The sequence below is a fragment of the Mobula birostris genome, chromosome 16, assembly GCF_030028105.1.
Source record: "Mobula birostris isolate sMobBir1 chromosome 16, sMobBir1.hap1, whole genome shotgun sequence".
Classification (NCBI taxonomy): domain Eukaryota; kingdom Metazoa; phylum Chordata; class Chondrichthyes; order Myliobatiformes; family Myliobatidae; genus Mobula; species Mobula birostris.
In genome coordinates this window covers 17,716,605-17,740,974 of record NC_092385.1, presented here as the reverse complement: position 1 = coordinate 17,740,974, position 24,370 = coordinate 17,716,605, and the positions used below count along the sequence as shown (strand labels likewise).

At 39.9% G+C, this 24,370-nt stretch overlaps 1 protein-coding gene across 4 annotated transcripts in view; it reads left to right on the top strand.

Annotated features, from left to right (window-relative positions):
* The window catches only part of iqsec1b (IQ motif and Sec7 domain ArfGEF 1b), a 539,720-nt gene that overhangs the window by 500,552 nt on the left and 14,798 nt on the right, over window positions 1–24,370 (top strand). For all 4 annotated transcript variants that reach the window (XM_072280360.1, XM_072280361.1, XM_072280362.1 and 1 more), the window contains 4 exons: window positions 870–1,036; window positions 4,415–4,554; window positions 17,703–17,732; window positions 23,739–23,864. In XM_072280360.1, coding sequence (XP_072136461.1) covers window positions 870–1,036; window positions 4,415–4,554; window positions 17,703–17,732; window positions 23,739–23,864 — 463 coding nt within the window. The remainder of the gene's footprint in view (window positions 1–869; window positions 1,037–4,414; window positions 4,555–17,702; window positions 17,733–23,738; window positions 23,865–24,370) is intronic.

The window sequence follows — 24,370 nt, the reverse complement described above, 5'->3', positions numbered from 1 at the left end:
AAGTTGTCACTCATCCTGGAACTGGGTAAACAAAACATTTTCTCTCCTTTTGATGCTTGGTCATACTTTTCTAATCAGGCAGTCCTTTGCTGGAAGGCCATTGCCTGATACCCTTATTTTGTTTGTACTATTGCTGATGGTCAGAATGCATACTTATAAAGATGCCTCAGCTCTGCTCTTTCCAGATGGTGATCACGTGAAGTTTCTTCACTTTGCTTCTTTGTTCTGTGGTTCCCAGCATTGCTCTCTCTAACAAGCAGAATGTCCTCGGAGAGCTTGTTGGAAAATTTGTCGTCTTGTCTCTGTCGACTCTGGAAGGTGATACTGAGAAATGGAATGCAAACAGGGATCCAGAATTTAGCAGTGATCCAAACTCTGGTCCATGCGTGCTCTACTCTTCACCTGCATCACAAAAATGTGCAGATTGTTAGGCTCACAGGTCTATGTAAAACTTCCCTTGTGTAAGTGTAAGAAGTGAGGAGATTTTATAGGGATGTGAGGAGACAACTACAGGAAAAACTAGTGAAGTGATGGGAAAGCTCAGTCTGCTGCCATAGAGAGAACTGCTGCCTCATACATTGTGAGGAAACATGGAAAATTTCACAGAAACGAATATTCACTGACCTTTGGTGGCATTTGGACAAGCATGGGAAAGTGTGCAAATTGGTTAATGGTTTCATTACACATTTCTTGTCTGCACAACATTTTTGTTGGTATTGCATCAAATGTTTTTCTAATGCATTAACAGATGGTTACTTGTAAATCTTTGTTCACAGTTGATCACAAATAATTTCTTTTGTAGTTGTTACCGATATTATTTTATGTAGTGACTTCACAGAATAAACTGTATTTCAATCCTTCTATTGTAGCCAACGTTACTGTATCTGCAATTCTGGAGTTGTGCGACAGTTCCGAAATCCTGATACAATCTTTATCCTAGCCTTTGCAATAATTTTGCTGAATACAGACATGTATAGCCCTAATGTGAAACCAGAACGTAAAATGAAACTGGAGGACTTTGTCAAAAACTTGAGAGGTTAGTGACATTGAGGTGCCTTTGTTTGAATTTTTATTTTCTTGAACTGGCTATATTAGTATATTTTTTCTGAAATTAATTTCATCCATTACTATGAAGAGATTTTGTGTTAAATTCCAGAACAGCTGTGATTGGCTTGAATAGAAAATCCATTAGACACTTAAACTGATAATTCACGCTATAAAAATAATTTCAAAGTTACATAAATAACATGCACATTCATTATATTAGAGAAATAAAAGAAGCATACGGTAATTTTAGTGAGGAAATTATTTCCAAATAATGAAGCAATGATTACATTTTTGTCTGTAGTATCAATAAACATAATTAGGAGCCAAAAATAATTCAATAAGTAACTATTATCTGCCTTTCAAACCTTTGTTAAATGTAGATTCTGGGAGTTGGTAAACTGGTTCTCCAATTAATGGTGTTACAAACTGTATATTCTCCATTGCCCAGCAGCAGAGTTGTAAATCTATTTAAACTGAGGTGTATAATCCTGTCACTAAGTGTAATTAATTAATTTAGCAGCATAAATGTGTACCCTCATTTTTAGAATCCAATTTAAAAGAACATTATGACAGCACTTTGAAAGTGTTTAGCTATTAGCACAATGGATACAAATGGAGAAAAAGCATTGAAGTGTTGAAATTTAAGTAAGTGTTGGATTTACAACTCTCCTGCTGGGCAATGGAAAATATTCAGTATGTAATAGCATTAATCACCTCCAGCGTCACATAGGCCCTTGATGTTTAAACATAGCTTTTTATCTCTTTTACTTGAAAGATGGTTTTAAAATTTTGGTTTACCATACCTGCTTATGCAATGTTTCAGCTGAGTGCATTTAAATATACAGAGTAGATAGAAAGGAGAATTAAAGATTCTGAAATCCAGAGCAAATGATAAACATTACCTGTATGTTTCTGTTTCCATCTTACTTGTTTTAAAGAAGAATTAATAGAGGAAAAACTAGGAAACGATCAACCATTCCTCCTACTGCAGATCTCGACAGATTTGTGTGGTGCGTGGCCAAGTGGTTAGGCATTGGGCTCATGATCTGAAGGTCGTGGGTTCGAGTCTCGGCGAAGGCAGCGTGTTGTGTCTTTGAGCAAGGCACTTAACCACACACTACTCTGGTCCACCCAGCTGAAAATGGGGGTTAACCTCGCGATAGACTGGTGTCCTATCCGGAGGGGAGTCTCGTACTCTCAGTCGCTTCACGCCACAGAAACCTGCACATGCACCAGCCTGATGGGCCACAAAGGCTCGGGACAGACTTTGAAATGAAATTGTAGTGTACACGTCCAAACTAATGAACAACTTTTCTTTTAACTGATGTATTCAAAGAATGATCAGAGAAGTATCTGTGATATTTATTTATGAGCTTCCAAAAGAGGGAAATTACAGAAGTCAAGGCAAGTTAGATAGAGAGAGAGGGACTTGCATTTATGTTGTTCCTTTCAATACTTCCAGGATATCCCAGAGCTCTGTGCAGTATTTTTGATGAAAAGAACAATAACCAAATTGCACTCACCCATCTCTTAACATTGATAGAATTTCAATGATCAGGAAATATATTTTATTTATGTTGATTTGAAAGGTAAATATTGGTCCAGGTGCTCGATATAAATTCCTTGCTATTCTTTGAATTGCTGCTTTGGGATAGTTTGCATCGACCAGAGAGGGTGGATTGGCCTTGGTATATTATCAGTGTCAGTGTTGGACAGGAACTAGAGCCTAGATTTTTTTATGCACCGCTCTGTGATAAGGGTCTTAGACCCACATCCACATGACAGAGGCGAGAGTTACAAACTGAACCAGTAATACAAGTATTACTGTAAATAAGCAATTTCTAATGGTGTTTTGGGGCCAGATCTTTTTAAATTAATTTAGTGAGTATTTTTATGTGCAGGAAGTGATAAGAGTTTGGGACAACTGATCAGTTTTCTTATAGCAAGAAGCATTAGGAGATACTAGATAAAGGCAGGTTTGTGAGTTGGATTACAGAGTAGCCATATCTCACTGAATAGGGTCAAGCATGATCTACTCCTGTTTCTATATTCCTGCCATTAATGTTACTAAACATGTTATAAAAGTTTGGAAGTATTTGCAAGATAAATGAAATGAGAATGGTGGTAATAAAACTGGATCCTCCTAGTGGCCTTTAATAAGATAAATGGATATGGATGATGGCATAACTGGTATTAGTGAGGGAAAAGCAGCCCTGGGTGAAGAGATTTAATGAAAGGTGGGGGTGGGGCAATGCAGGTAGCAGGCAATAAAAAAATAGAGTGCAAATAGGGGTTTACCTCCCACTGTAACTGATCTGGGAGTTACCTGAAGCAAATAAAATTTAATCAGGTGGAATTTTTTGCTCAAAGACAGGTAATCGGATGCTTGCAGAAGAAATTTGTAGAAAATAGGCTATCCATAACACTCAACTACAAGGCATGTGCTACCTGCATATCAAAATATTTATCTTTGTTGTAAGAGTGAAGGAGAAGAAAAACACATAAAATTTAAAAGTAGCTATAATTTAATATTTTAGGGGCATGTTGTTTATAAAATAAATACATTGAAATTACATCTTGTTTGGAACATATCATGGAATAGAAACATACAAAAGTTTTAAACGAATACCAGTATTCATGTTACTACCTTGTGCAAGCTGTCGAACAGATAATGTTGAATATTAATAACTTTAGTCAATATAATCCTAAATATATGAATTGGAAATTTTAAAGCCACTGGGAGTGATCAGGGAAGTGGCATTAATTGGATAACGTTTTAAAAAGAGAACTGAATGATTTTTGCATTGCTGTGTGTTTCATGAATTATTAATAACCTTAATTGCTGAGAGTTGGTAATACAGTGGAACCTTTGCAGCTTGAAAGATATGAACTCCAAATCAGAAAGTTTTATTTCTTTGACTTTTCATACATGCTGCATATGTTTATTTGACTTTTTTTTTACTTTATTTACTGTTGAGTTGTCATAGGTTGTCAAGGCACATTGAGGGGATGGTCAGTTCAGTTGATGTCCGTGTTTGGAGAAAATAAAAATTTACTTGGCTTGACAGATGGTGGGTTTGGTTAGCAAGCCTATCATGGATGGTCTTACCAAATGTGTGACAATTTTCTTTTGCTAAAGGCATCAATAGAATACTCAATTATTATAATTCTATGCAGATTAAAAAATAGCATATACCTGGAGTAAATTGAGAAACTTCTGAACCACTAAAATTCCACTATGCACAAAATTCTGATCTTTATGAAATATTCACTGTTGCTTTTGAAGCGTGGAAGAGCTGATAGATGTGAGAAAAATAGAATAGATAACTGTTAATAAGAGACTAATGAGGATTGCTGTAACTTGCAGGGGTGGATGATGGAGAAGACATCCCTCGAGAAACACTAATAGGAATTTATGAACGAATCCGCAAAAGGGAACTCAAGACCAATGAGGATCATGTGTCCCAAGTCCAGAAAGTCGAGAAATTGATTGTTGGAAAGAAACCAGTAAGATCCAATGTCTTAAAATTGTGAAATATATAATTCTGTTTTGAGTAATTTTGAATTTTGGATAACTATTCAGATCTGGCTTTTCAAAAGAAAATAGTTTGTCCAGATAGGCCCATTGTTTCTGCCTGCTCCTGCCCCACTGAACTCGTGCCCTCATACCTTGGCTCCATCCTATCCCCTTGACTCAGTCCTTTCCATCCTACATTGGTAACATTTCTCTAACACTGTCGATCTCTTAACTAGCTTTCAATTCTCTGGCCCTGAGAGCCTCATTGTCACCGTGGATGTACAGTCCCCATACATTTCTATCCTCCATCAAGAAGGCCTTAAGGCTCTCTACTTCTTTCTCAATAAAAGAGCTAATTAGTTCCTCTCCACCACCACCCTATCTGACAGAACTTGTTCTTCCGTTCAGCAATTTTTCCTTCGGCTCCTCCCACTTTCTCCTGATTTGAGGGCAAGCCACGGGCATGGCTAAGTAGAATAGTCATGTTCCAAGCCTACTGCAATAGTGCTCTTCTTCCTCCACTACATTGACGGCTGCATTGATGCTGCTTCATGCACTCATGCTGAGCTCGTTAATCTTCAACTATGCCTCTAGCTTCCACCCTGCCCTTAAATACACTCAGTCCATGTCTGACAGCTCCCTCCCTTTTCCTTTTTCTTTGGTGTGTGCCTGCATGCGTACGAGTCTGTGCATGTGCGTCTGCGCATTTGCATGTCCGTGCGTGCGTCTGTGATGACGTCTTTTTTTTCATGGCTTTAACAAGGCGTGATGCGAGAGAGAGACTGTGTGGCGCGCCACTCCTCACACAGACATTTTCGCAGTATTTTCCCTTTATTTTACGAGGTCGAGTTGCGATCTCGACACTCAACCTGGCACGGATGGAAAGCGTACTTGGGAGTGGACCCAACTAGTTTCGAATTGGGGAACCTCCACTCCGGGGTCTGGCGCTGATGTCGTTGAGCCACCAGGCAGCCCTCCCTCCCCTTTCTCAATCTCTGAGTCTCCATTTCCAGAGGAAAACTATCAACTGACATCTTTTATAAAACTACCAATTCAGTTCTCTTGACTATACCTCTTCCCACCCTGTCTCTTGTAAAAATGCTATTCCATTTTCTCAGTTCCTTTCTTTCCACCACATCTGTTCCCAAGATACAACTTTCCTTTCCAGGACATCAGAGATGTCTCCTCCTTCAAAGAATGGAGCTTCCCTTCCTGCACCATTGATGCTGCCCTCATCCACATCTCCTCCATTTACCGAACATCTATATTCACCCCATGTTCCTGCCGCCTTAACAGTGATAGGTTTCCTCTTGTTCTTACCTACCACTGCATGAGCATCCACATTCAACACTTCATTCTCCGCAACTTCTGACCTCCTAAGGGATCCTACCACCATACATATCTTTATCTCCCCTCCCCCACCCCCACTTTCCATAGGAATTGCTTCCTCTGTGATTCCCTTGTCCATTGGTCCCTCCCCACTAATCTCCCTCCGAGCACTTATCCCTCTATTCAGGGCTCCAAACTGTCCTTCTAGGTCAGGCAACACTTCACCTGTGAATCTGCTCTGGTTGTCTGTTGTGTCTGGTGTTCCCAACGCAGCCTCATCTACATTGGTGAGGCCTGTTGTAAGTTGAGGGACTGCTTCATCGAGAACCTCTGCTCAATCTGCCAAAAACAGCTTCCTGGTGGCCAAACATTTGAATTCCCATTCCCATTCTGACATTTCAGTCCTTGGCGTCCTCTTGTATCATGATGAGGCCACCCTCAGGGTGGATAAGCAACACCTTACATTCCATCTGGGTAGCCACCAAGCTGATGTCATGGATATCGATTTTTCCCATCCCCTTTCCTGTCTCCTGTAGTCCTCTCTCCTCTCCTATCAGATTCCTTCCATTCCACCACTTTATCTTTCCTACCCTCCTGGCTTCAGCTATTACCTTCTAGCCACCCCCTACCCCTCCTCTCCCCCCCCCCCACCTTTTTATTTTGGCATCTTCCCCCTTCCTTTCCAGACCTGAAGAAGGGTCTCGGCCAGAAATGTGGACCGTTTATTCATTTCCATAGATGCTGCCTGACCTGCTGATTTCCTCCAGCATTTTGTGTGTATTGCTTTGAATATTCAAAATCAGGTTTAATATTACGATACATGTTATGAAATTTGTTAACTTTACAGCAGCAGTACAATGAAATACATGATAAATAAATATAGAAAAAAGAAACTGAGTTACATTAAGTATATATGTGTTTGTTAAATAGTTGTTAAAATAAGTCGTGCATTAAAAAAAAGAAATTAAAAAGTACTGGGGTAGTGTCCATAGGTTCAATGTCCATTTAGTAACTGGATGGCAGAGGGGAAGAAGCGTCCCTGAATCATTTTGTGTTGTCTTCAGGCATCTGTACCTCATTTCCGACAGTAACAATGAAAAGAGGGCTTGTCCTGGGTGGTGGGGGTCCTGAACGATGGACACCGCCTTCCTAAGGCACTGCTCTTTGACGATATCTTGGATACTACGGAGGCTAGTGCCCATGATGGAGTTGACTAATTTTACAAGTTTCTGCAACTTACTTCGATCTTGTGCAGGAGCTCCTCCACCCCATACCAGATGGTAATGCAGCCAGTCAGAATGCTCCCCACTGACAATTTGTAGAAGTTTTCAAGTGTTTTAGTTGTCAACCCAAATCTCCTCAAACTCTGAATGAAATATAACTGCTGTCTTGCCTTCTTCATGGCTGCATCAATATGTTGCGTCCAGGTTGGTTCCTCAGAGATATTGGCACTCAGGAACTTGAAACTGCTCACACTCTCCACCTCTGATCCTTCTGTGAGAACTGGTTTGTGTTCCCTCATCTTGCCCTTTCTGAAGTCCACAATCAGCTCTTTGGTCTTGCTTACACTGAGTGCAAAGTTGTTGTTGTGACACCACCACCTAACTGGTATATCTCATTCCTGTATGCCCTTGCGTCACCATCTGAAATTCTGCCAACGATGGTTGTATCATCAGCAAGTTATACAGGTGCCACTTGAGCTATGCCTAGCCACACAGTCACTGGTATAGAGAGTAGAGCAGTGGGCTAAGCATACACTCCTGTGGTGCGCCAGTGTTGATTGTCAGTGAAGTAGGGATATTATTTCTCATCGACATAGATTGTGACCTTCTGGTTAGGAGCTACAGAGCCTAGGTTCTGTAGCTTTCTGATCAGGACTGCAGGAATGATGGTGTTAAATGTTAAGCTATAGTTAAAAATTAGGATCCTGAGATAGGTATTTGCATTGTCCTAATGATCCAAGGCCACATGGCGAGCCATTGAGATCATGTCTGCTGTGGACCTATTGTGGCGATAGGCAAATTGCAGTGGGTCCAAGACCTTCCTGAGAGAGGTGTTGATTCTAGCCAGGACCAATTTCTCAAAGTATTTCATCACTGTAAATATGGGTGCTACTGGACGATAGTCATTAAGGCAGCTCACTCTGCACTTCTTGGGCACAGGTATAATTGTTATCATCTTGAAGCAGTTGGAAACTTCTGTCCATAGCAATAAGAAATTGAAGATGTCTTTGAATACCCCCACCAGTTGATTGGCACAGGTTTCAGAGCCTTACCAGGTACTTCACTGGGCCCTGTTGCCTTGCAAGGTTTCACCCTCTTGAAAGACAACCTGACCTTGGCCTCTGAGACAGAGATCATAGGATCACCGGATGCTACAGCAATCCTCACAGTTGTGGTTTTATTCTCCCTTTCAAAGTGAGCATAATAGGCATTCAGCTCATCTGGTAGTGCAGCATCACTGCCATTCATGATGTAGGGTTTCACTTTGTAGGAAGTAATGGCCTGCACACCCTGCCAGAGTTGACGTCCATCCAATGTCGCCTCCAATCTCGCTCAGAATTGTTTACTGGCTCTTGAGATAGCCCTCCACGAGTCATACCTGGTTTTTCTTATACAGACTTCAGTCACCAGACTCAAATGTCACAGATCTTGACCTCGGCAGACTACTTGCCTCCTGGTTCATCCACAGCTTTTGGTTTGAGAATGTACAGTAAGTTTTTGTGGGCACACACTCATCCACACAGGTTTTAATGAAGTCGGTGACAACTTTGGCATACTCATCCAGACTCAAAGATGACTCCCTGAATACAGTCCAGTCTACTGATTCAAAGCAGTCCTGTAAGCACCCCTGTGCCTCCCTGGTCCATACCTCCTTAGTTCTTAGGACAGGTACAGTCTAGTCTGCTGATTCAAAGCAGTCCTGTAAGCGATCCTGTGCCTCCCTGGTCCATACCTTCTTAGTTCTTATGACTGGTGCTGCAGTCTTCAGTCTCTACCTATACTCGGGAGTAGAAGTACAGCCAGATGATCAGACATATCAAAGTGTGGGTGTGGTAGTGTAACACTAACTGTACAGTAACTGTTTTAGTGGGGTACATTAGTGTTGACTCATTTATCCCAAAATATTCTGATTATAACAGTCTATTTTCTGGAATTGATATGTTTCTGAAAATATTTTTTGTGTGAAAGACAGTTGACTATTTGAATTAGGCATTGCAACTGCAGTGCTACAATTTTGATGAAGAATGCCTATTGATAAGCTATACTCTAAGTAGTAAGTATGCTGTCTGCTTTATGACAGTATGATTAAGTAACTGTGGTATGATTAACTTATGTGTTATAAAATTATAGTATGCAAATACACACTTTAAATTTTAGATTTGTTTTGAAATAGTTTGGAGATCTTTTAATGGTAATTTGGATTCCCCTGCATCGCAGTCTTTGCTAGGTTAGTTCCAGTTGTTCCTTTACTGGAAAACAGAAGGGATCTGGAATATGGAAGTCACATTCCAACAGACAATAGTTTACGTACTCATTCATTATCCCAGTGACATTAAGTAGGTCGTTGAGAAAAGAACATTTTAGATTATTTAGATGAAGGGTCTTGGACTGAAATGTAGACTGTTTATTCTGTTGATGCTGCCTGACCTGCTGAGTTCCTCCAGCATTTTGTGTGTGTTGCTTGGATTTCCAGCATCTGCAGATTTTCCCTTGTAAATATCTTTAGAAGATTTTTTTTACTGCCAATAATTGAACTGTTGCAATAATAAGTATGTGGAGATGTTAATGTTGTAAAAATATTTAAGGACGTAAATTTATGTTTCATGCAGAAAATGTGGTTTACAGGCTGTATGGCTCTAAAATAGAATTGCTAACTTGACACAGTTGAAGGGACTCTTCAATAAATTACATTATGTCCTTTTATTTTTGTTAATTTATTTGAGGGATGAAGACAACACTCAAAATGAAAGTGAGGGTTTTTTTTTTGTTCCTCTTGCTCTTGAATTAAAGAAACAGTAAACTGTCAACCGCATTGGTGGGTTTGGGCCTGTAAGCCAGACTGCATGATATTGGCAGATTTTCTTCCTTGATTTAAATGGGTTTTAATGACAAGAGTAATTCACAGTTACTGTTAGTGATAATTGCATAAATTATATAGCCTGTGTTACTATAGCCTGTGTGTTTGGTAGATCTATAATAGTCAACCTGTGTCTGTTTAATGTTGATGATAAATTAAACATTTAATTTGTTCATTTTTGGCACTAATTACTCAGCAACAACGTTATCATGTTTATGTATAGAAACTACATTAATTTCTAGTAAAAGAGTTAATGAGAATAAGAACTCCAAGGGGAGATACATGTTTGAAAGCTTGAATTTGAGAAACTTCGCAGCAACCTATCAAAATAATGTGATTTGTAAATTGAATGGAACAGTTTGATTCAAGTGTGATTCCAGCCTATTTCTGGTTCAGTAACACCTAAAAAAGACCTACTGTCTCATCAAATTTATAATACATAGAAAATTAGAAAAAAAAGACTTAAATCTAGAATCCTGTACACTGATTCATCTATTGCTTTGGCTGTGGCATTTCAATGGAACATTTAAAAATAGTTAAAAACTTGGATGGTGTCTGTTCTTTATCCCTCCAATGTATTTTGTATATCTTTTCAAATGCCATTATTCCCTTTCTCAAAATGGACACAGGCTTCATTTTGATTTGAAGTCTGTAGAAATTGTATCTAATTTAGCTGCTATGTGACTTTACAACTTTTTTCAATTTGTACATGTTGTAGTTAAGACAGCTGTGATGCAGATGATTTATGTATCGGAACAATGCTAGCAAAATCTGAACAATGAGCTGAATAAAGAACTCTGAGACTAAGAACAAATTTCAAATTGCTGCAGCTTATACGTGCAGTTGTTCAATATGTTAGCTTGAAGCAGAACTGGGGAATCTTGTAAAACAGCCCACAAGGATCATCAAGATTAACGCGGTCAGTTGCGTGTTGTGCTGCGTTGCTATTCAGTGTACCTAACATTGAAGAAGTACACTCTGAACTGCTGTAGTTAAAGATCAAAGTCTTGGGGAAGCAGAAATTTCTGCTCAAAACCATTTAAAGACTAGGCTCTCATTTAGGAGATCTTTAGTAAACTTCCACATCCTACTCACTACATTAATGGTCCTCTTCATATGGTAGCTCCACATCACATCCAAGCATTGGTGCTTGCATATCTGTTCTTTGAGCTAGATAATACAGGCAGCACAGCAATTATTGTTTATCCACAATTACTCTGTGAGGAAAGTGGTGGGCCGTCCAGCTAATTGGTACATGACAGTGCTCTGATGCATTGCACGTGAAAATTGCACAATTATATATGTTCCCATCAGAATGATGTGTATCAGTAGAACATCAAGCAACTGTTCCATAACAATTTTTATTTCAAAATGGTCATATCATGTTTTCAGCATAGAAAATAGAACTTATTATAGCACAATATAGGCCCTTTGTCCAACATTGTTGTTCTGACATTTTAACCTACTTTAAGGTCAATCTAACAGTTTACTCCAACATAGCCCTCTATTTTTCTTTCATCCATGTGTTTATTGAAGAGTCTCATTAATGTCCCCAATGTATTTGCCTCTACCATACCCCTGGCAGCACTCTCTGTGTAAAAAAAGACCTTATCTTGGGGACACCCTTATTTTTCCTCCAATCACTGTAAAACATTGCCTCTTAGTATTACCTGTTTCCACTATGGGGAAAAAGTCTTGATCTACTCTGTCTCTTATACACATATCAAGTCACCCCTCATCCTCCTTTGTTCTAAAGAGAAAAGCCCTAGCTCACTTATTTATCCTCATAAAACATGACAGCATCCTGGTAAATCTCCTCTGCACCCTCTCGAAAGTTTCCACAACTTTCCTATAATGAGGCTACCAGAAGTAAACACAAACCTCTAAGTGTGGCCTAATTAGACTTCTATAGAACTCCAATGTTACCTCATGGCTGTTCAACTCAACCCTTCACTAATGAAGGCCAACACACCATATGCCTTTTTAACCACCTTGGCAACTTAGGGCACCACAGTAACATAGCGTTTAGCACGACGCTATTATACCTTGGGGACTTCAGAATTCAATTCTGGTGGCATTCTGTAAGGAGTCTGTACATCCTCCCCATGGAATGCGTGGATTTTCTTAGGCTGCTCCAGTTTCCTCCCACAGTCTAAAGATGTACATGTTAGGTTCATTGGTCATTATAAATTGCCCATAATTAGGTTAGGGTTCATCGAGTTTGTCAGGGGTTGCGCTGAGCAACTCGAGGCCCTGAAGGGCACTTCGTCCTGTGTCACTAAATAGATATCTAACTTGCACAGTAACTTTGAGAGATCTCTGGATGTAGATCCCAAAATCCCTCATGCTTCTGCAATACTAAGAATCCTGACACTAATTCTGTACTCTGCCTTCAAATTTGACCTTCCAAAGTGTGGAACTTCACACTTTTTCAGATTGAACTCCTTCTGCCACTTCTCAGCCTAGCTCTGCATGCTGTCAATGACCAGTTGTAACTATGACAACCTTCTTCACTATCCATACCACCACAACCTTCACTTCATCTGCATACTCACTAACCCACCCTGCTACTTCCTGATCCAAGTCATTTATAAATATCACAAAGAGTAGGGGGTCCCAGTACAGATCCCTGCGCAATACCATTATTCACTGACCTCCAGTCAAAATATGCACCATCTGCTACTACTCCCTGCCTTCTGTGGGCAAGCCAATTCTGAATCCATCAGCCAAGTTTCCTTGGATCGCATGCCTCCTGAATTTCTGAATGAGCATACACCTTACCAAAATCCGTTTACACCACATCAACTGTTCTACCTTCATCAATCTGTTTTATCTCTCCCTCAAAGAATTCAGTCAGGCTCATGAGGCACAACCTGCCCTTCACAAAGCCATGCTGACTATCCTTAATTAGATAATGCTTCTCCAAGTGCTTGTAACTCCTGCCTCCAAGAATGCTCTGCATTAGTTTGCCCACCAATGACCTAAGACTCACTGGTCTGTAGTTCCCAGGGTTATCTATTAGCTTTCCTGAACAAAAGAGTAACATATACTACCATCCGATTTTTTGGTACTACTCCTGTGGCCAGTGAGGATGCAAAGACCATCACCAAAGGCACAGCAATCTCTTCCCTCACTTTCCGTAGTAACCTGTGATATATCCCGTCTGGTACCAGGGACTTATCTATCCTAATCTCAGAAAGCTTCAAATGTTCCAGCACATCCTCTTTCTTAACATCAACATGTTCCAGTATATCAACCTGTTTTACACTATCTTAACTTTCATTAAGGTACCTCTAACTGATGAGTACTGAAGCTGCGTATTCATTAAGGACCTCCCCTACTTCCTCTGACTCCTCTTCTATCCCTGATCAGTCCTACCCTCACACTAGTCATCTGTCTGTTCTTCATTTTCTTAATCCTACCTGCCAAGGCCTTCTCGTGTTCCTTTGCTCTCCTAAGTCCATTCTTAAGCTCCTTCTTGGCTATCTTGGAACACTCTGGAGCACTGTCTGACCCTTGATTCCTAATTCCTATGTTTCTATCTTCCTCTTATTTAAATATTCCACATCTCTTGACAACCACGGTTCTATCACCCTACCATCCTTTCCCTGCCTTAACAGATAAAACTATCCAGAACGTCATACAAGTACTCAGTAAACAACCTCCACATTTCAGTTCTGCATTTCTTTGAATACATTTGCTTTCAATTTAGGCTCCTAAGTTACTGCCTAAAAGCACCACAATTCACCCTTCCCTAATTAAATAGTTTCCCATACTGTCTACCTTTCCCTGTTTAAGGCTGTGCTAAAGGTCACTAAGTTGTGGTCACTGTCTCTGAAGTGCTCGCCCATCACGAGATCTGTCATTAAAATAGACACATTTCAACTCATCCAAATGGCTGTCCTATCCACTGCCTATCCTTCCTCACAGTCTCTCTACGTGCTGCATCTACTTTTACATGAATTGCCCCATCCTTTGACTTGCCATGCTGGTTCCTATCCCCTTGTCAATGTAGTTTAAACCCTCCCCAACAACTCTAGCAAACCTGCCCACAAGGTATTGGGCACTATCAAGTTCAGGTGTAACCCATCTCTTTTGGACAGCTCATCCTTCCCCAGAAGAAATCCCAATGATCCACAAATCTGCCAGTCATTTCTGAATTTATTGGCAAACCTACTTTCCTGTGAAGAAGGTGATGAGCTGTTGTCTTGGACTGTTGTCTGAAGTTATCATAGTGCTGCTGGGGAATTCCAAGATTTAACCTAGAAATGAAAAACATCAGTACTTTGCCTTTGTCAAGATAATGTGCAGCCTAGAAAGGTGATATTCCTTTAAGTGACATTAAACGTTATATGAGAGGACAAGGAGGCTTCAAGAACAATGGTGAGGCCCAGCACATGAATGTTGAAGACAATGCTGAAGAATTTTCAATTATGTCCTGCCAGAAGTGCTAAGTAAATGGTCTACCTTTGCTACTTGAAATTCAAGAAACAAAGGCAAACCAAACTCAGCCAATTGATTTACTGCATGAAATAGCAAGAAACGAGAGGTGGATGCAGCAAAGGTTTGGGAACAGACAAGATTCCATCTTAAGTACTGAAAACATATATTCCAGAATTAGATGTACCTTTAGCTAACCTCTTCCATATAATTATAACATTGGCAAAAACCCAGAAGTGTGAGAAGTTGTCAAATAAGTAGACAAATCCAATCCAAGTAAAGACCTCTCAGTTAATCTACTCAGTCATTAGCAAATTGATGAAAGTTCAGTGGTGCTATTAAATGGCACTTGTTCTTCAAACATACACCAAAGAGCTTAATTTTATTGACCTAACCTCCTTGATGACAAGACAGGAATTGACTGACAAAACTAAAAGGAAAAGGCATAAAAGTGAAAATATTCCAACAATTTAAGTCCTATTTTAACACAAAGAAATTACATCATTGCAAGAGTTCATCAGGCCATTTTCTTTGACCTGTTATCTTCAGTAGCTTCATCAATTATCTTTCCATAAAATCAGATACATGACTGTGAAATTTTCAATTACATACGCAACTTACCAGTAACTGGAAAAAAATCTATGTCTTAAAATATCAACTATTACTTCCAACATGAGAGTATCTAATTGGTTTCCCTTAATGTTCACTGAACTTACCAGCACCAAGAACTCCAAAATCAACTACTTTGGGTGTCTACATCTGAGGCTACAGGAACAGTCAGAATTTAGGTATCTTTTTATTTGACACACCAAAATGTTTCCACCATCTACAGGGCATGGGCTGGAAGTGTGATGAACATACTGTCTGCTTGCTTAGTTGAGTACACTTCCAATCACCAAGAAGCTCAACATAATCCTGGACAACACAACTGCCTTGATTGATGTCTGTTGGATCACCCTAAATATTTACTCCCTCTGCTACTGGCACACCATAGCTATGTTTCTTGCCAGATGCAGCCCAAGAGTACTTTGCAAACCTTCTACTTCCATCAGTGGGTGAAAGGCAACGGGTGCATATGAACATCACCTCCTTCTAATCTGACTTGGAAATGTTTCACCTTCATCTTTGCTTGGTCCAAGTCATATTAAATGCATCTTCACCTGAAGGACTGTGATAGCTCAAGAAGATAAATCTCTACCACCACTTTGAGGGCATTGAGGGATGGGCAATAAATGTTGGCCATCTGAATGAAACCCACATCCCAAAATGGTGAAAGCGATGGGTTTCGAAGGTGCAACCTAAGAAGGTTTTGTGTGTTGCCACAGTGCCTTGTCTAGCATGCACAGTGCAGTTAAGATATACCTGTAGTGAAATGTGTTGGATATGCAGGGTAACAACCAAGCTGATTGCGTTGTTCTTGATGTCTTGGTGGTTACTGAAAGAAACTTTAGAGCTGGAAAATTCTGTCAAAGTCAGCTTGTTAACTTGCACCAGTGCATCCTGTAAATTGTGCATCTAGCTGAAATAACACATAACAATTGTGGACTTCTGGTTATGTCCCAGCATTTGTATTCTATAGAATGTATTCAAATGCTAACTTGTCAAATGAGGAACTTAAATTCATCACAAACAAGAGAAAATCTGCAGATGCTGGAAATCCAAACAACATACACAAATTGCTGGAGGAACTCAGTAGATCAGACCAGACTGTACTGAATAGAGTACAGTGGACATTTCAGGCGGTGACCCCTCATTTTCCTTTAAGTTAAGAGTAACAGAAATGACCCTGAAGCTCTTTGGCTATCCATAAAACCCCATCTGGTTGACTATCTGCCAAAATTGCTTCTGATTCCCTGTAATTAATCTGTCAATCCCAGGTTTTAATTATATTACTTGGAAATTTCAGAGAAATTTTACAAGAATGTTGCCAGGACTGGAGGAGCTGAGCTACAGGAAAAGGCTGAATCGGTTGGGAATACAGGAGAATGAGGGGAAATTTTATAGAGGTGGACAGAATTATGAAGGATGTAGATAGGGTGAGTGCTTGTAGGCTTTTTCCTCTCAGGTTGGATTAGAGGTCATAGGTTGAGGGTGAAGAGTGCAATATTTGAGGGGCCTCTGAAGGGGAACTTCACTCCACCGTGGATGGTCCCAAGCCCATCTGTGAAAGGAAGAGTGCTGGGCATGGGGCTAGAAACCCCATTCTGTAAAAAAGGCGGAGCTACAGAAATGCAAACAGGTTCCAGAGACCTCATCCCTGGGAGAAAAAGAATACCAAGAAGATGGGCTACATCTGGGGACAATTTGAAAGACTGGCCTTGGACAGAGGACTCTGGTGAGCTGCTGTCGGCAGCCCATGTCCCAGTCAGGGTGATGGGTTTAAGAAGAAGAAGAGGGAAACTTCTTCACTCTGAGTGTGGTACAAACTATCAGTGGAAGTGGTATATGCAAGGTCAATTGTAACATTTAAGAGAATTTTGAATAGGTACATGGATAAGAGAGGTATGGAGATCCATGGTCTGGGTGCACATAGATAAAACTAGACAGAAGGGCAGGCTGGTACTGATTAGATGGTAGAAGAGACTTACTGTGCTGTAGTGTTCTGTGACTTGTTCACTGTAATCTCTCCCTTTTAAAAATTTTAACTGCTGGTTACTTCCTGTTCTCACCTGCATGCTCAATCCAGTCTTGAAAAGTTGCACGAGTTAGGTCTGTTATGCTGTTGGCATAACAACAAGTTTCTCTTACTTCATTCTTGCAATTTTTCTCTTGGACCAGAAAATAATAAATCCTTAAGTCCTATCTCAAAACATTAATTCCATAAACTAGAGGGGTCGAAGCACTCAATGCTGTATATAATGCATTGTTAACAGCACCATTACTTGACATTCATTCAAAAAAAGTCAATGACATTTTGTCTCTCTTTTTCTTCTTCATACCTTGAATATTATAGTTCTTGGGAAGTAACAATGACATTGTTGACAGAGCTACAGATGACACAGTTTAAGGACTTCTTAGAAACAAATGATAGAAGCTGTTACACTTGTCTGACCCATTACCTTTAGAAGAAAATTAGCAATTAAGAAAATAAGAAATATAGACTTATAAGCTTGGAATAAATTTAAGAGGCAGCCTTGTTGCTAATGGAATCAGTACACATATGTATGGCAGATGGAAACAATTCTATTTTCTGAAGAATTAGTCTTTTAGCACTGTATTCACTCTGCTGTGTTATTAATTCCTTTATTTTTCTGAAGTTTAATAAATTGTATATTTCTTTCTGCTGTAGATTGGATCTCTGCATCATGGACTTGGCTGTGTAAGTATTACTTTTTATTTTTATGGCCAAGTTTTCTTTTGAACTTCTCTACAAGATATCACTGCTAGTTAAAATAACTGACTTTAACACAACAGGAACAATGAAACTACTTGTGAACTGAAAATTTTGATAAGCATTTCAAACATTTAGAAATGGCATATATTGAGGCTTTTATTTTGCAGATGTCTAGTTCAGCCCTCCCCACACAGTTCTAATCATGAAAGAGATCACAGTAACCAGTTGAATTGTTGACTACTTAGATTTAATCATTTTAATTTATCTGTTCATGGGCTGTGGGTAGTACTTTTACTTCATTTGCCCTGGAATGGTATTGAACTCTCACTGGAGCGCTGTAGTATAGCTTTTAACTTCTATATAAATAATTTCGCACTCAGATAATTGACTGCAAAAATGATCATGCAGGTTGATTACCAAAATACATTGACAATAATCTTATCATTAGCTGTCAATCCATTGTGCTGGTTATTCATTCAACATAAATTTTTCCTCTAGCTATCAACATTTATACTGGAATTTGCTGTATCTCAGAGCTCACTGTATGTTATCTATTTCATAATTTTGGACTGAACAAATAACTGATCCTGCACTATCTTAACCAGTAAGATCAAAAAGCCCATTCTGAGGTGGCATGATCTAAACCAAAAGTGACATTTAGAATAATGATCACTATAGCCAATTCAGTATTGAAACAGAGTACTTTTTTAGTGAATGTTAGTTAAGTAATACATAGCTTGAGTTCTGCAGAGCAATTTTGGAATTTCTGTATTTCACTGGCTATGTGCAGCTACCGAAAGCTGCTGCTCAGTTACCTATATAATTATGGTGAAGAGTGTATTAGATTTGCTATGTTAAATATGCCTTTAAGTGCTGTTGTTTCATTATTTTTGCATGCAAAGCTGATGAAAGTATACATTGAAACTTTGTTTCTGAACAGAAATCCTTAGTCATCAGTCAAAATAAAAGTTACTAACAATGCAAGGACCATTAAGGAAGTGTTTTTAGAGTAGTTACATGAATACCAAAAATGAGATGGTAAGAAGAGTAAAAGATCTGGATAAACAGGTTAGGGAAAGGATAAAACAAAATGTAAACAAAAATAATAAAATTTATTCTCCAGTGTTAAAACCTTCAGAAATAGGGCTGCAGTAGTTAATTGGCCAAAAGTTGTGCCAATAGCACTAAACACATGCCAAAACTGTGCTTGGCATTAGTTAACATTTTGTTAAATGTTACTTAGTTTGAAATGGACAAGGGAGACAACATGGTCAATGTTTCTATAGGAATATAAAGGACAGGTGGGGACTACACGGTTCCGGAATATTAAGTGTGAAGTAGAGAAAGGTGAGGCGGAACGAGTGATAAGGAGGATACATGTGCAGAGGGATGGTCTGACGGAGCATGGAGTTAAATGTGCAGAAAGAGTAAGTAAATTTAAGAAGGACAACAAAATTCAAGGGGCGTATAGCCCGGTGAGAGTTTGGGGAGCTGGGTTATGCACAATAGGCAGCGATTTAAACAGAGAGAGGAGAAATGGGTTAAAAATTCTATATCTGAATGCACGAAGTGTCAGAAATAAGGCGGATGAGCTTGAAGCTCAGGTGCGAATGGGTAACTATGATGTTGTTGGGATAACGGAGACATGGCTGCAGGGGGATCAGACCTGGGAATTGAATGTACAAGGGTATACGTGCTAGCGAAGGGACAGAAAGGTGGGCAGAGGGGGTGGGGTGGCCCTGTTGGTGAGGAATGAGATTCAGCCCCTTGCAAGGGGGGACATAGAATCAGGAGAAGTAGAGACAGTGTGGATAGAACTGAGGAACAGTAAGGGCAAAAAGACCCTAATAGGTGTTACCCACAGGCCCCCAAACAGTAGCATGGATATTGGGTGCAAGTTGAATAGGGAGTTAACAATGGCATGTGGCAAAGGAAATGTTGCAGTATTTATGGGGGATTTCAACATGCAGGTGAACTGGGAAAATCAGGTTGGTACTAGACCCCAGGATAGGGAGTTTGTAGAGTGCCAACGGGATGCATTTTTGGAGCAGCTTGTACGAGAGCCGACCAGGGATAAGGCAATTCTGAATTTAGTGTTGTGCGATGAACAGGATTTGATAAGTGATCTTGAAGTAAAGGAGCCATTAGGAGGTAGTGACCATAATATGATAAGTTTTTATCTGCAAGTTGAGAGGGATAAGGGCAGATCAGAAGTGTCAGTATTGCCGTTGAACAAAGGAGCCTATGGAGCCATGAGGGAGGAGCTGGCCAAAGTTGACTGGTCGGATATCCTAGCAGAAAAGACAGTGGAACAGCAATGGCAGGTATTCTTGGGAATAATGCACAAGGTGCAAAATCAGTTCATCCCCCGGAGAAGGAAGAATTCAACGGGGGGGAAAGTGGCCACAGTGGTTGACAAAGGAAGTCAGAGATAGCATAGCATTAAAAAAGAAGTATAACAGAGCTAAGGTGAATGGGAAGATGGATGATTGGGAAATTTTTAAGGAGCAACAGAACTTAACTAAAAAGGCAATATGGGGAGAAAAATGAGGTACGAACGCAAGCTAGCTAGGAATATAAAGGAGGATAGCAAAAGTTTTTTTAGGTATGTGAAGAGAAGGAAGATAGTTAAGAACAATGTTGGGCCCTTGAAGAATGAATTGGGAGAAGTTGTTATGGGAAACAGAGAAATGGCAGATGAATTTAATAAGTACTTTGGATCTGTCTTCACTAGGGAAGACACAAGCAATCTCCCAGATGTATGGATGGGCCAAGGACATAGGGTAACAGAGGAACTGAAACAGATTGACATTAGGAAGGAAACGGTGATGAGTAGACTGATGGGTCTGAAGGCTAACAAATCCCCAGGTCCAGATGGTCTGCATCCTAGGGTACTAAAGGAGGTGGCTCTGGAAATTGTGGATGCATTGGTGATCATTTTCCAATGTTCCTTAGATTCAGGATCAGTTCCTGAGGATTGGCGAATGGCTAATGTTATCCCACTTTTTAAGAATGGAGGGAGGGAGAAAACAGAGAACTATTGCCCTGTTAGCCTAACATCAGTAGTGGGGAAGATGCTAGAGTCCATTATTAAAGATGAAATAGCGGCATATCTTGATAGCAGTGATAGGATTGGGCCGAGCCAGCATGGATTTACCAAGGGTAAATCATGCTTGACTAATCTATTGGAGTTTTTCGAGGATGTAACCAGGAAGATAGACGCGGGAGATCCAGTGGATGTGGTGTACCTTGACTTTCAGAAGGCATTTGATAAGGTACCACATAGGAGATTGGTGGGTAAAATCAGAGCTCATGGCATTGGGGGGAGGATATTGACATGGATAGAAAACTGGTTGGCAGATGGAAAGCAAAGGGTAGCAGTGAATGGGTGTTTCTCGGAATGGCAGGTGGTGACTAGTGGGGTGCCACAGGGCTCGGTATTGGGACCACAGCTGTTTACGATTTACGTCAATGATTTAGAGGAAGGCTTGTGAATAACATCAGCAAGTTTGCTGATGATACTAAGCTGGGTGGCAGTGTGACATGTGATGAGGATGTTAGGAGAATTCAAGGTGACTTGGATAGGCTGGGTGAGTGGGAAGAAACTTGGCAGATGGCGTTTAATGTGAATAAGTGTGAGGTTATTCACTTTGGGAGCAAGAACAGGAAGGTAGATTATTATCTGAATGGTGTGGAGTTAGCTAAGGATGAAATACAAAGAAATCTAGGAGTACTTGTTCATCAGTCTCTGAAGGTGAATGAGCAAGTGCAGCAGGCAGTGAAGAAGGCTAATGGAATGTTGGCCTTTATTACAAAGGGAATTGAGTACAAGAGCAAGGAAATCCTTTTGCATTTGTACAGGGCCCTGGTGAGACCACACCTGGAGTATTGTGTGCAGTTTTGGTCTCCAGGGTTAAGGAAGGACATCCTGGCTGTGGAGGAGGTGCAGCATAGGTTCACTAGGTTAATTCCTGGGATGTCCGGACTGTCTTACGCAGAGAGGCTAGAGAGACTGGGCTTGTACATGCTGGAATTAAGGAGATTGAGGGGTGATCTGATTGAGACATATAAGATTATTAAGGGATTGGACAAGATAGAGGCAGGAAATATGTTCCAGATACTGGGAGAGTCCAGTACCAGAGGGCATGGTTTAAGAATAAGGGGTAGGTCATTTAGGACAGAGTTGAGGAGGAATTTCTTCTCCCAGAGAGTTGTGGAGGTGTGGAACGCGCTGCCTCAGAAGGCAGTGGAGGCCAATTCTCTGGATGCTTTCAAGAAGGAGCTAGATAGGTATCTTATGGATAGGGGAATCAAGGGTTATGGGGACAAGGCAGGAACCAGGTATTGATAGTAGATGATCAGCCATGATCTCAGAGTGGTGGTGCAGGCTCGAAGGGCCGAATGGTCTACTTCTGCACCTATTGTTTATAGTCTCTTGAATATGGTTAAGGGAGCATGAAACGAGGCTTATGGGCAAGATGAGCTCTGGGAAGCTGAGGGAAAGATGCAGAGAATTGAAAGAGAAATGTGAGTTCAAGGTGTGTGTGTGTGTGTGTGTGTGTGTGTGTTGTTTGAGGAAATCTTAGTTGAAGCTTGCCTAGGTGAGCTGGGTGGCCTAGGAGCCTTAAGCAGTTGAACAAATAGTATCAATCTTAGTGACTAAGAAATCTGTGAACCTCTAGCATTTATGAAAGGTAAATATTGAGGTGGTAAAGGAAGTTTAACGCTTTAGTAAAGGAGAACATACTTGAATTCAAATCGCATATTTCACCACCTCTGGGCATCCCAAAGTGATTTAAAGCCAATGAAGAAGTTACTTCTATAATATAGGAAATGTGGTAGTTAATTTGCACACAGCGTGTACCCACTAATGGCAATAGGATAATGGTCCAATGGGTTGTTTCGATTATATTGTTAAAGAATAAAAGCCACTGGTGAGATATTCAGTTGTTTTCCTGTGAATAGTACCCCTGGGTCCTTCACATCCTTCTAAGATGAAAATAGAATGGCTCATTCGGAAGTGGAACGAAGGGGATAATTAGACACTCTAAAGTGAATGTTGAATAGTTTGCAGTTTGTAAGTTGTGAGCAGAGCCCGATAATCTTTTATACCAATATCACTGCAGAACACGTTCTTTCTGAATCATTATTATTAAGCTTTGTTTAGAAATGATGATGATGATGACGTCGACTCAGACCTGAGAGGCCAGCGTTGGGCATTTTCATGCCTTGCAAGGCGCAGTTCGAAAGGCTGTGTGGGGCGCCACTCCTCGCGTAGACATTTCATAGTATTATTTTACGAGACCGAGTTGCGAGCTCGACATTAACGCGATGCGGATGGAGAGCGCGCATGGGGGCGGTCTGTCACTGGATCGAACTCGAGCCTGGTGCTGATCTCACTGTGCCACCAGCCGACCAATTTCTTGTTTAGAAATGCTTACTTAATATTTCTTTGCTCTTGCAAATAGCTTGGATCTTATCCTCTGGGCAAAGACATGCTTCAGCACAGCACAGTTAAGATCTGTTTACATGTAATAGAAAATTAAAATGACAGATTCCTAGTTAATAAAATGATTATACATTATTTGATTTTGGAGAGTAATCTTCAAAAATGTGAAAGAAAATGTCTATGGTTTATAATGTTTTATTTTTTAAGAAGTACACATATATCCAAAACTTTTGAAAAAGCTGCCTAAAAGATAACTATTGATACCTTTTGGATGCTCAGATTGAAGATGGTATGGTGATTTATATACTGATACTTTGTAACACTAATGTAAAGTTCTATATTTGCTTTTGAAATGTTTTGATTACAAGTGTTATGCTTATTTAAGTCACAAAATACTTACGTTTTCAATGAATCTTAGCACCTTGATTTTTAAATATAAATCTTAAAGATTTGTTAAGCATTTCCAGATTAATTGAATTGTATTTGCTCATCTCTGTGATAGTATTCTTGATTGAATATCTTTACTGATCTTCATTAATTAGGTGCTTTCACTACCCCATCGAAGATTAGTCTGTTATTGCCGATTATTTGAGGTTCCAGATCCAAATAAGCCTCAGAAACTTGGCTTACACCAGCGAGAGATCTTCTTATTTAATGACCTGCTAGTGGTATGTAATCACTTTACTTAACCAAATGTATCCATTGGATGATAAGATTTACTTCAAATGCCACATTTTGCCAGTGTGTCAATCCTGTTTATTGTGAAATTGCTCCTTAGTGTAATGCATCATAAAGATTCAACTGATAGATGCATCATCTGGTAAACCTACTTTACACCTGTACTTCTAATACTTTTTGGAATGAAGTAACACATTCTTTTTCAGGGGTTCTCAATCTGATGTCCGTGGACACCTTGCTTAATGATATTGGTCCATGACACAAAAAAAGGTTTGGAACCCCTGTTTTAGATGAATATTGAGTTGAAATTTTGTTTCTAAATAAATATACATTCACATAAGTGTAGGTAGTATATGGATAAAGAGGTCAGCATGGGTCAGTTTGTAAATTATTTCTATATGAAAGTAATCAGCATTTCTGTTCTTCTCATCAAAATGGTCAGCTTCATATTTGCCTGTATCATGTGCTACCTTCATCCCCTCCCTTAATTGAAACT